Here is an 11,980-nt window from a genome sequence, read left to right as displayed (position 1 = left end):
GCAGAGGTTGAGATATTCGCAGCAGAGGCATCGGCCATTTTGAGACTGAGGTCTGGAATGCTCTGATACCATATCAAAGACCCATTTTGGTTGGAATGTTCGATATTCTTTTCATTAATTTCTCATGTATTTCTACAAGCAAAATGGAATCGAAGTTTGTTACATAACTGGAGAGAATAACAGAAAAGGATCCCTACAGTTACAGTGCTGCATTATGGTGCTTTACACGTATTATTTATATCTATGCCAAGGACAGGCCCTAAACACTGAAAACCAGTCAGCCTGCTGGTCAAAAATCGACGACAATTACAGGGAAAAGGGCGGGTCAAAGCACCTACTGAAACATCAACGTGAATCTCCGAGTCAAAAAGAAACTTTCCTAGACATCAAGGTGAAATCTCGATCAGACATGGAAATAACATGATGAGATATAGGCTAAATAGAATATACCTCGACCAACCCATTTTCCAGGATTAAAAACAAAAAAAAGAGCTTTTGGGAAGTATGTCCACTTCACCTTACAGATTTGATAATCAATTCCACCAGTGAAACTTTCTTGTCACCATTCATGATGCAGCAAGGTGTAAACTTTTATATAGCACAATGCATAAAATAACGAAACCCAAAATTCCAGAAAATGGTCTGCAAGTACCTGTGCAATCCAACATGTCATGATTTGACCCTCTTTGCTCCAGACCTGTGCTCCGAGTCCTATTATGAAAGCAAAACCCAGCAACAATGGAAACCAAAACGGAGACCATCTCCCCAAAGTTTCTATACTAGCCAATTCTCTTATATGTGTGTGTGTGTATATATTTTTTATATAAATATATCCTTGGATAAACAGTATCTTTTTTTTCCTCCAATATTACAACACAAAACAGATGAATTCAGCTCCATCAAAACGTGCAAGTGACATACATACAATTTATAGGAGGTACTCATTAAATTGAAGTTTCTAGTTCCCTCCTTTTTTAAGTACCCGAATGGGACGTTAAACGCAAGTACGATGGAGATATTCTGGCACACAAAAGAGCATCATGAAGTCAAGAATTAATTACAAAGCAGAAGTTTTTTGGCCTTGTATTAGAAGAGTTGAGTGAAGGTGGAAGGATAATTAATTTGCTTCTGGTGGTCTAGTTACGGGAAATATGCATCATTATCCATATCATGCTTGAGCAATTTTCATTTGAGAAGTGAAAACACGGTTGAGAGTAGCTGCTAGTCTGATCCCACCTTGGGCTAGCCTCTTCTCCACAATAGGCAGCCGTGAAAGAAAATAATCATCTGCAACCCCAACCAAGAGGGAGATTTGAGAAGATACTGTTAGATATTACATATTGAATTCCAGATAGCTGATTGGGTAGGGGAAAAAAACAGTGGCAGAATGATTGTAGAATTATTACCATTTTTTGCAAAAACCAAATTACTAACCTAAAGCAGAATACCAAACTGTCTATGAACATGAACCAAAGAAAAAAGAACCGTATTTCAATGATGCCATAATGCCCCTATTCCTGCAATAAGCCCTGAGCCTCCCTTGGGACTAACTGACAACTGTGGTATTCCCTATTTTTCCTAATTGCTCCATTTTTAGGCAGCCCATCTGCCACTTAATTTGCTTCACTGAACATGTGAGAAACACACCTCAAGAATAGCCAATATGGTAATTCTGACCCAATAATCCCTCACTGACCAGGAACCCCCCCCTGGCGTTTGCCATTTGCAGCCAGTTCACCTCCAGCTGTGAGTCTGAATCCAACCCCACATGTTCCAAGTCCAGTTTCGACAAAATGCTAACCCATCCAAGAGAGCACAAACCTCATCTAATGTGTTTGTCCCCACCCTAGTGAGATGAGAAAGCAGCTATCAATCAACCATGATCATCTCTAATCACACCTCCTCCACAAAGCCCCCGGGTTGCCAAGGCTGGCTTCAATCCATAGTTAATTTACATTCACCATTAAAATAAATGGAGCCTCACAGACTTTTGGACAAATTTTTCAGTCGGCTTAAGTCATATCAAGCTAAAATATTATAAGCACAACAGTGCCACATCATGGCCCTTAAAAAGTTCAAGTTTGATTTGTTTTTAATTATACAAATAAAAAAGATGGACAGTAAAGATCAAAAAGCCAATAGAAAAGAGCAAATACCTCCCAGAGTGCTTCCTGGTGTGGCATTCCTATATGCAAACTTGCATGCAAAACTAATGCTCTCAGAAGCATACCTGAAAGTTAGAAGCAGCTCAATCATGTCTATTAATTCCTACATATGAAACAAATATAGTCAGTTTCTTTTTTTTCTGTATGAGATAAAAAATCTAGACATGCATGTCAATGTGGTCACGCAATGGTCTCATTTCAGTTTTATACAAATAGGTTTTCCACACTATTTTGACCGTTTTCAATTCATTATAATATTCAAACCAAGTAAACCAGACAGTCACCCAACTTCTTCCACAACCAAGCATTGTTTATTCACTCCAATTCTTCCCATAGCAAGTTATTCATATTGTCCCTTTACTGGTACTCTATCACACCATCCCTCTCTTTCCCTTTTCATAGTATTCATAGGAAAGACTAAGCCAACTATGCTACTCTACCGTTAATTTTCCATGACCCAACACAGCTTCTTTGGATCCGTACTTCCACCATTGAGTCTTATTCCTATTTCCCCTTTAACATACACCCAACCAAATGGTGATTGAATTAAACATTTAGAAGTATGACTAGATATCCCCATTGAGTCTTATTCCTATTTCCCCTTTAACATACACCCAACCAAATGGTGATTGAATTAAACATTTAGAAGTATGACTAGATAACCAAGGAAGCATAAAATAAAGCCACTTTCTTGTCAATTTTATTCATGTTATCTTGGCATATTATTTGTGAATGTATGTATGAACCCGTCAGCAATTCAAGATCTCAATGGCATGATCACAAACTAGAACTGGATATAGAAGCATCCAAGGAAAAAGAAAGAAGGCCATTACTTACGGGTCTGGACAAACTGTGTCATTATCTGAGCAGTTTTCCCAGAACGCTAACTCAGTCGACCAACCATCCTTGAGACAAGAGAGTGAAATAGAACAATAAGATGCTGGTAAGTATCTCATTACTGCGCAGGCATGTACAGCGGACAATTATGTGACTAGCGACTAAAAAACAGACAAAATAAGAATGACAAATAAATGAATTCATGTCTCAACCTAAGCTTCACAAGCAGTAGTATATAAAATATGTTCAGTTGTATGCCTCACTGAAAGTATACCGTAATATTCCTCTGAATGGATTGTATCATGATTTCAAGATCTGAACCATAGAACGTCTTCAAAGCAGAATCAATGATCATGTCATCCCAAACCTGGAAGAAAACAAATTTTATTGAAGGGAAAAAAATACAATTTACCACTTTTTGCTATATCTACTTACATATTATATCCTTGACTTACAAAAACTAACTCCAAACCTTCTTGTGAGAGTCATTTGCATTTCAAAACCATTCAGTTGACACACAGACCCTGACAGAATCTGTCTTGAATACCTACGTATACTTCACTATAGGTATTGGTATATATTTCAACAACAGAATGTGGGTTTTTCCTTGAATCCTTTCCATTTGATAAATGGTAAAGATAGGAATGATCATTTATGTGATGAGATGGCAGAAGTCGGGTACGTAATATGGGTAGTGTCCCCTCTCCCACCAAATCCCTCCCCATGGGTTGATTTAAAGACCTCGGCTTCAAATATTGTTGTCCTCCTTCATGTAACACCCTATTATTTAGAATCAAAGGAGAACGTAACAGCCCCTCCTCCTCCTCTCCGTCCTTGTTCACTCTCAAATTCCTAGAGTAGAAAGCTGAAATATCAAGACCAGACATACATACTCAAATACCTCAATATGGCACTTCAAATCAGCAAAAAAGGAAAAGTAAGGATCAAAATCCCTAATGACATTAGAAGCGAGGTTAAAAAATGGGTTTTTTCTTCAGGTCAGTAGTCCTTTATAATTAGTGTATCGTCACTTAAGACAAGAAGGTTGGTTTGTACTTAAGAGACTAGGGATCCCTTTTGCTTGTTTTGCACTTAAATGTACATATTAGACTTTTTTTTATTAACACAATTACTCATCCAGAAACAGGACAAAAATGAAGAACTTAATCTATGATAGAAGCTCCTGCAATATGTAATTTTACTTCTCCCACCAACAGTGCCTAATCCAAACGATTTTAAATTTATCCAGTTTGCAATCTATCATATGCAAACTGCTTTAAAATAAAGCATGAATTCTAACTCTTGCATAGTAGTCGAGTTTCGTGCATGTTTCCTTTGCTCTAATACCTCAGTACAGGCATTAAATACAAGCAAGAGAGCGTGAGAGAGAGAGAGAGAGAATTCTGTACACACTTGGAGGACAACTAAGACTTACATGGTGGAGATTTGTCTTCCGTCGATACCATCGGACAATTATTGTGTTCCCACCTTCGTCTTCGGTGAAACCAACATGTAGGGGCTTCCATAAAAGAAAAGAAGGATAAGACAAAATGGATCATTAATCATCCTCACTACAACATGTTCATAGAAAGTTTAGTTTTATGGACACAGGAAAGGGAGAAAAGCTGAAAATAACTGGCAGTTAACTGATCAGTACAGAAGATGTCTCGTACTTAGTAGTGATATTATGATCTGTAGCCGTGCTTCTCATGCATATTGCATTATTCTTAACACGATTGTAAAAGAAATGCCATCATATTGACAATAATACACATCCTAATGGATATAGTAAAATAATAGACAAAAAAAAAAAAAAAATACTGAACTAGATTTCCTTAACAACTTTACTGAACCTACTTGAAATTTAGTATTCTAGGACTATCAAAGAATCACTCACTTTACAAACAAAGAGACAGCCTATAGATAAATATGTCTACACTCTATGACAAAGACTATTATTTATTCCAAATTATACACAGATCTCATAAACCTCTGAAACACACCATCCTAACGCCGATTTTTGATTAAATATTTCAACCATTCTTGTATAAAACTTCACAATTCTGAATGAAAAATTCTAGTGCCTGTGAAAAGTGACTACCCAATTTAAAATTAAGAGTAATGATACTTGTAACACCACCAGCGTAACACCACTGATGTGGCAGACATGCATTCGCCATAAAAAATTTGAAATTCAAAGATCAAACCATAACCTCTGATACATGCATACCACATCCATGGTATTTACATGGTTGTTATGTTGATGGTCTTACAAATATCAATATAGCATTATTATGAAATTAAATGCTAAGCAGCACAAATATTTCCAGAAAAATTTGTGAACTGATTTAAAATAAACAATTAGTTTGCCATTGCATGACTGCATCCTTTACATCAACAAACTGCCTTGAGGTTTTGTACTGACAGTAGAAAGAACACACCTGATGGACATCTCCAATGAAATGTGATAAGAACATAAGTGCCTCTGTCAAGTTGTCTGCGATGGACAAAACACAAATGAAGTAATAAAATTATCAGTTTATATCTTACACAACCACCGAATTCTGAGATACAAAGTGCTTACACTGTAATTTTAAGTTGGCCTCTTGATAAGAGGATGAGAGTTGCATTGTATAATTGTTAATTGCTCCCGTTACACACATGTCTTTATGTCCAGCAGAGTCATGACAATCTCCTACGGGAAAAAAAAGCATAGATCATTTCATTTGAAAATTATGCCGAAGTAGCTAATTTTATGTCAGGCTTATTAGTAAAGTAGATTTGATTGCACCACAAAGACAATTATACTCATCTGTATTTTTTCTCTAGTATGTAATTTTTCCATGTTTAGGCTTGAACTCGCAACATATACCTCATTAGTCTTACAAGCAAGATTATTTCAATGACCACCACATTTAGAAACACCTGTTTAACAGCACATAAAACCCTCTTCATGATTACTTTTCTGCAGTAGCATGCAAAGCCTAAGTAGCTAGAAAGCTGATACTGGAATGGCGACATGGTTCAACTTGCCTTGATGGGGATAGCTTCCAAATCAGAAATTTAGGACTCTAGAAGCGCTAAGGGTAGTTCTGCCATGCCTCTCAAGAGCCTAGGGAATTTTCTTATTTGGAAATAGAAAATTGGAAGGTTGCTAGAAGGCCATAAAATCCAAAGAATTTCATAAAATTGTAATCTTTCTCCTCGCTCAACAGAAATCCTATCTGCTGGCTTACTTTTGGTGATTTAGGTGAGTTTCCTTCAATTTTTCTCAATTTTTTTCATCAAGGTTAAGGTTTAGATATCTAATGACCCTCTAATGTATTCTATATCTTTCTTGAATGATTTTTGACATGGAAATCAATACAAGACCCAATCTTTCATACTAAAATCATCAAGATCTCAATACACAGCCGCAGCTTGGTGACTACATTCAATTCACTTTTGAACGAAATAATCCTTGAGTTTATTCTGGGAGTGAAAAACAGAAAATTAACCCTATGTTTTCCCACTACCATGACATCACAACAGCACATCTTTTAAGTCCAAAAGGGTTCCAGGAGCTGCAACTTTCTTTACAGCTCTTAAACAAAAATCAAAGTGTGTTTTAATGGGCAATCATTTTCAGTTTTGTAATTTTCTATCTATCATGTGTCTATCTAGTCCTTAGTGTTTTCCTATGAAAAAATACAGAATTTTAAAGTGAAAGGAGTCCAGGAATCGAAACCCCATCAAAGAAGCTCAATTGGACATAATCTGCCACTTGATTTTCTTCATGATTCTGGACTTTTGGAGGCTTGGCAATGGTTTATTTTAGTATATGATAGATTGATTATAGAAGTAGGAGTTTTGTTATTGAGTGTTAGATTTTAAGGAAAATTACTGTTCAGGTCTCTCGGGTTTGAACTTTTTACAAACTGGTACCTGGGGTTCAAAAAGTATGGACTTAGTCCTTGGTGTGAGGAAAATATATCAAAATTGTCCGTCTGTCAGATAGCCTGCTTAAAGAAAAAGCTGACGTGGTAGTTGACTGATATGTTGAAACCAATCATAAGAAGGCACGTGCCATTTGTAGATTGAGTCAACATTTAAAAATTAAAAAGTTCATAGTCAATGTGCGACATCAGCATAAGTTTTTCTAAAAAATAGAATAGAAAAATCTTAAAAATTAAATAAAGTTACAAAGATTTAAAAAATCAAATAATTTAGAATAAAAACAACATAAAAAAGTTTTAAAAAATAACAGGAAAAAATTTCAAAACATAAAATTATTAAAACTTATAACCTAATTTATATAAATAATTAGAATATTTAAAAGTGCTAGAAAATTTTTAAAAAAATACCAAATAACATAAAGAATAAAATCATATAAAATTAAAAACAGAAAAATCACAAAAATATTATAAAAACAAAACATTAAACAAAAAGAAAAAGGTGGCCACCAAAGGGTGGCCTGATTTGGGCCTCGTGGGTGGCTCCCACCTAGGGTGGCACAGCCAACCACTACTTTGGCGGCCTGATCTAGGCTGCCCGAAGGGGTGGCAGACAATGGCCATTCTAACAATTTTAAATAATTTTTTGAAAATTAGTTTACAATTTTTTAAAATTATTGTAACTATTTCATTTTTAATTAATTTTTTATTTTAATGATTTTTTATGTTTTAATATTTATGCTTAAATGCTGACTGAATATATAGATGACAGACATCTTCTTCTTCTTTTTTTTTTTTTTAAAGGTAAAAGTAAAATTTTATTGAAATAAGGATGGTAACAAAGTACACCAGAAGCCTACAAGCAGATCATGAAACCTAATTACATCTAGGTACTAGTAAGAGATACAAGCAGGTCATGAAAATTGTCCATATTCTTAAGATGACAGTGAGATGACAGACGACTTCTTAAGATTGTTCTGACATGGTAGTTAACAGCCACATCAACCTTTCCTGCCAGCATACTAACAGGGTCCTGAAGGAGAGACCATTTTGAAATATGACTCCCCAACCCCAATGACTAACTCAGAAAATTTTTGAACCCTACGTACCGGTTTGTAAAAAGTTCAAACCTCAGGGACCTAAACAGTAATTTTCCTTAGATTTATACCTGCTGTCCAAGAATAAACAGACCGGTTTCATTGTATTTTCAGTCTAAAATCTATTTGTTGGCATGATCACACCTTGCATAGATCATAGAATTCATGAGTTGCATGTCTATATGCAGTATAGTCATCATACATTAAGGCCATGCTTGGATATAAGATGAGATGAAAATCTCTAAGAAATGTATGTCTTGGATGAGTTTGAGATTAGATTTTGAGATGTTTGATGAATAGTAAAAATAATCATTTTTATTTAATAGTGAGCCTCACTGGTGGCAGCCATGGCTGCCACCATCTTGCTGCCACGGCATGAGCCCATATTGGGCCCCTTGTGAGTGGCCAGACCCCTGGCTGCCCGTGGCAGCCAAACACTCTGGCCGCCATGGTGCAGGCCATATCGGACTGCCCATTGTGGCAAGGCCTCTGGCAGCCACGGGGCAGCCCAAATGGGACTGCCGTCTCTATCAGTGGCCAGGCTGGCCACCCCCACCATGGGGTGGCTACTGTTTTATTTATATGTATTTTTGTTCAAAATATTATCTTTAAAAATTATTTTTTGAATTTTTTATATTTCTTAAAAAGTTTGAGTAATATTTGTATATTTGGGAGTAAGATAATCTTTGATTCAGAAATATCTTTGAATGAGATGAAATCACCTTCAAGGGCAAGAGTGGGCCATTGCAGAGAATTCTGCAGCAAGGATAGGAGTTGCTGTTTGGACTCTTTCCAGGGCTCTGTTATGAAGTTAAGACCCAAGTTTTAACCCCATGAAGTCCCCCTTTCAGTGGTCACCCAAGTTGTAGGAGGTGAAACTCCACAACCACAAGGCTGCTTGCTTGCACAGCCACACACACACTTGTTACAATTTTGAGGCCTCATAGGCTCACTGTAAGAGCCTAAGTTCAGATCAAACATTAGGCCCTAAAGTGGAAAATAAACTCTAGAAAGTACAACCATAAATCATGGATAAGAGGGCCCTAAAAGTCACCAAGAACACAAGGTACATTAGCCAGAAATTCCAGCACATGCCCCTTCATAACTCAGCCATGAAGCTGAATGTGTAGCAGTGGACAGCAGCCCAAATGGCTCAAGTCAGTGACTCTAGTTAATATTTTTAGAGACCTATCAATTATAGAATGGTTGGTGCAAAATAGTTGTTTTATTTGAATATATAAGGGTTTAAACAAGGAAAACAGATTTGACTTCATTTAGAAAAACGTGTACAGAAAGAGCTTCAAACTTAGCAAGAGAGAAAAGGGATTGATAGTAACGGCTATGGATGCTCTTCTTCCTAGTTTGCGAAGAGAATGTTGGTTGTTTGCAATCTAAAAGAAGTAAGGTATGCAGAGATACTCAATACCTTTGTTTCTTCAGAACAATGCAATGTTTATCAGAATATTGTTTCAATTATGATGTAGTGTAGCCTTACTTTTGGTAGCCTTCTTTATGCATCCAACACTATGCGAAAAGGGCGTGAATGTAAATGATTTCATGTGCATGCGTCTGTTATGCAATATGAAATGTAAATTTTATTAAGATTTATGATATCTGTTGGAAAGCAAAGGAAAAGAAAGAAAGGAAAGAAAATGATGCGACTGTATGGATGCATGAAAAGGATTTGAATTGTCTTCTTGACCTTATAACTAACACAGATGGTACTAAAGCTTGGGGGGGCAGGGGCAACCATTTGTACGGTCTGCTGAGAATGGCTCACCCGAGCGCACCTAGTTGATCGTGTAATTTCCATATCTTAGATGCAGTTCAACCTGGGACCACAAGAATGGAACCGAGATCCTTGTGATCGCCAGCCCTTACATGTGCAAATGCTTAAATGTATTTAAAGATGTTTTCAAAGGTAAAACTGGACTAAAAATATTTTTTGTTGTATGATGTACTACTTATTGAGGGTTCGATTCATTTTTGCTTGTTGTTTTAAGAAGTCCATGGAGATCATGATGATGGTCTGCAGGCCAGAAACAAGTGATAAAGACCAAAACTTAGCCAAACGTTAACAAGTGTTCAAGACAAGTATTTAGGCTTGATTTGAGATGTCATGACTTCATTGAGGATTCTGGTTTAGTTATATTTGTTTTGATACATTAATTTTATAATTAATAAGATTTTCAGTTATGTTTGAGGTTTTATAATCATGCATCACTCATATCTGTTGCTATTATAATATGTAATGCCGCATTTCCTAACCCAAGGGAAAGGGAGAGTTATAGGTCCCTTTTTACATTTTAACCATATGACAAGGAAACTCTTTTGTACAATATTAAATCTTAAGGTAGTAGCCCAATGACCTCCAAAAAGAATATAACTCGACGTAACTAAGCCTTATTCCCAAGTAATTGGGTTGTCTCAATGGTTTCCTTATGTCACTTGGCTCCATCTAGGGTCATGTTCAGAGGAGTTACCTGAACCTTATCACTGATTGCACAACCATAAAAAATGCCATACAAAACGGACCATCAATTGTTAATGTGTATGGTATCAAATTTATGTATCAAATGAAATAAGGATGCAAATGCTACTCATGACGTTAATACTGTGACTAACATATGTCATCCAAATGGTCAAAATGCAATATTCCCAATGTAGAGAAATGAATAGCCTATACAAACCGTGGAAAGTAAAAGAAGGAAAAAAACTCTGGAAGTAATGAAAAAGTACTTACGGCAATAATTATAGTTACAACTAAAATCTGGTGTGTCAACATAATGTAAAGCACTACTCCATCGCCAGTGGAAGTTATGTCGAATCTCGTCAGGCCAAGAGCAAACGGCTGCAAGATCACCTCCAGCAGACTCAGGAAGCAGTGTTTTCACAGCAGCTAGAGCATCCTCAGTCAGATATCCCTGAAAAACCCATAAGGGCTTCATCAAATTACCACTCTTTCATAATGTTACAGCAGAGCCCCATGTCACGCCACTCTTCTCACTTGGTTATCTTCAAGAAATATTTCTTTCTGCAATTTTTTTTTTAAGTATTTCTTGCGGCAACTATAAGGATAAGATGATGGAATGAACCAAGACACTATATGGATTTAATAATTTTACTGCCTATTTTCGACTTCATTTTGTCAAATGTCTTCTTTTGTCTACGACATTTGGTTTTTCCCCCACAATTTATGTCCAACTTGTTGACAGATACCAAGCCATATTCACGGCTCACAGGATCTTATTCCGTAAGATTGATATATAGACTCTGATCTTTGAAGTAGCCAAAATAATAGTTCAATCCAGGATCAATAACATCAACAATTAAAAGAAAAAACTCTTATGAGTTGAAATGGATATGCTCACCTCTGCTATCTTACAAATTGCATAGTGGCCTTCCTTTCCCCAACCCAGAATTCCTGGTACGAATAGCAGAAAACCCAGTGCCGTCCCAATCCACAGTAACTCAGACCTACCCATATCTACCAAAGTAAAAAAAGAAATGACACAAACATATAAACTACTTTAGCCTAAGAACAAATCTGTTCAAACTACAACAAAAGCAAGTACAGATACCTGTTCTTTGGGCCGCAAATTGAAATTCCTCGTGATAAACTCAGGCTCCAGCTCTGGTGAGACTTATATGGAGGTGCTACAAAGGGGTTCTGAGAATCCAAGTGGGTGAAGCGGGGCAGGGGTTGATCATCCACGTTCTTGCATGAACGAATCAGGAGGGCTCAGAGAGCCCAGGTGGGTGTAGTGAGTTTGGCTGCTCTTCTCGTTTCTTTACTCGCACGCAAATTTATGGACCACCCGGTCGGCCAATCGACAATCGTTTCGTTCTTGGATCGACAGTTTGAACTTTGCCATGCTGAGTTTCGTATTGTTAAACGTCATGTCGTCTTTCCTCACGTAAAAGTTGTTGTCCACGAAGAATGTCGTTT

The 11,980-nt window shown here is 36.8% G+C and overlaps 1 protein-coding gene across 1 annotated transcript; it reads right to left on the bottom strand.

Annotated features, from left to right (window-relative positions):
* Nucleotides 1-835: 835 nt before the first annotated feature.
* LOC108980784 (endonuclease 4-like) lies at nt 836-11,850 on the bottom strand. The gene is made up of 10 exons (XM_018951790.2): nt 11,613-11,850; nt 11,403-11,518; nt 10,775-10,955; nt 5,587-5,697; nt 5,444-5,499; nt 4,438-4,521; nt 3,277-3,369; nt 3,003-3,070; nt 2,157-2,230; nt 836-1,287 (listed from the first exon to the last, which is right to left on the bottom strand). The coding sequence occupies exons 2-10, from the start codon at nt 11,514-11,516 to the stop codon at nt 1,169-1,171; spliced, it is 900 nt and encodes a 299-aa protein (XP_018807335.2). The 5' UTR covers nt 11,517-11,518; nt 11,613-11,850; the 3' UTR covers nt 836-1,168.
* Nucleotides 11,851-11,980: the final 130 nt, after the last annotated feature.

Source organism: Juglans regia, chromosome 3, assembly GCF_001411555.2.
Source record: "Juglans regia cultivar Chandler chromosome 3, Walnut 2.0, whole genome shotgun sequence".
Taxonomy (NCBI): domain Eukaryota; kingdom Viridiplantae; phylum Streptophyta; class Magnoliopsida; order Fagales; family Juglandaceae; genus Juglans; species Juglans regia.
The sequence above is the reverse complement of the archived record's forward strand: the minus strand, read 5'-3'. Positions and strand labels throughout refer to the sequence as shown.

Bases quoted from the DNA above. Each gene is read 5' to 3' on its own strand.
- LOC108980784 (XM_018951790.2), bottom strand. From the start codon at position 11,516: ATGGGTAGGTCTGAGTTACTGTGGATTGGGACGGCACTGGGTTTTCTG. The intron at 10,956-11,402 runs GTGAGCATATCC...TGGGTTTTTCAG, and splicing joins CAATTTGTAAGATAGCAGAG to GGATATCTGACTGAGGATGC. The intron at 5,500-5,586 runs GTAAGCACTTTG...TGTCCATCGCAG, and splicing joins GGCCAACTTAAAATTACAGT to ACAACTTGACAGAGGCACTT.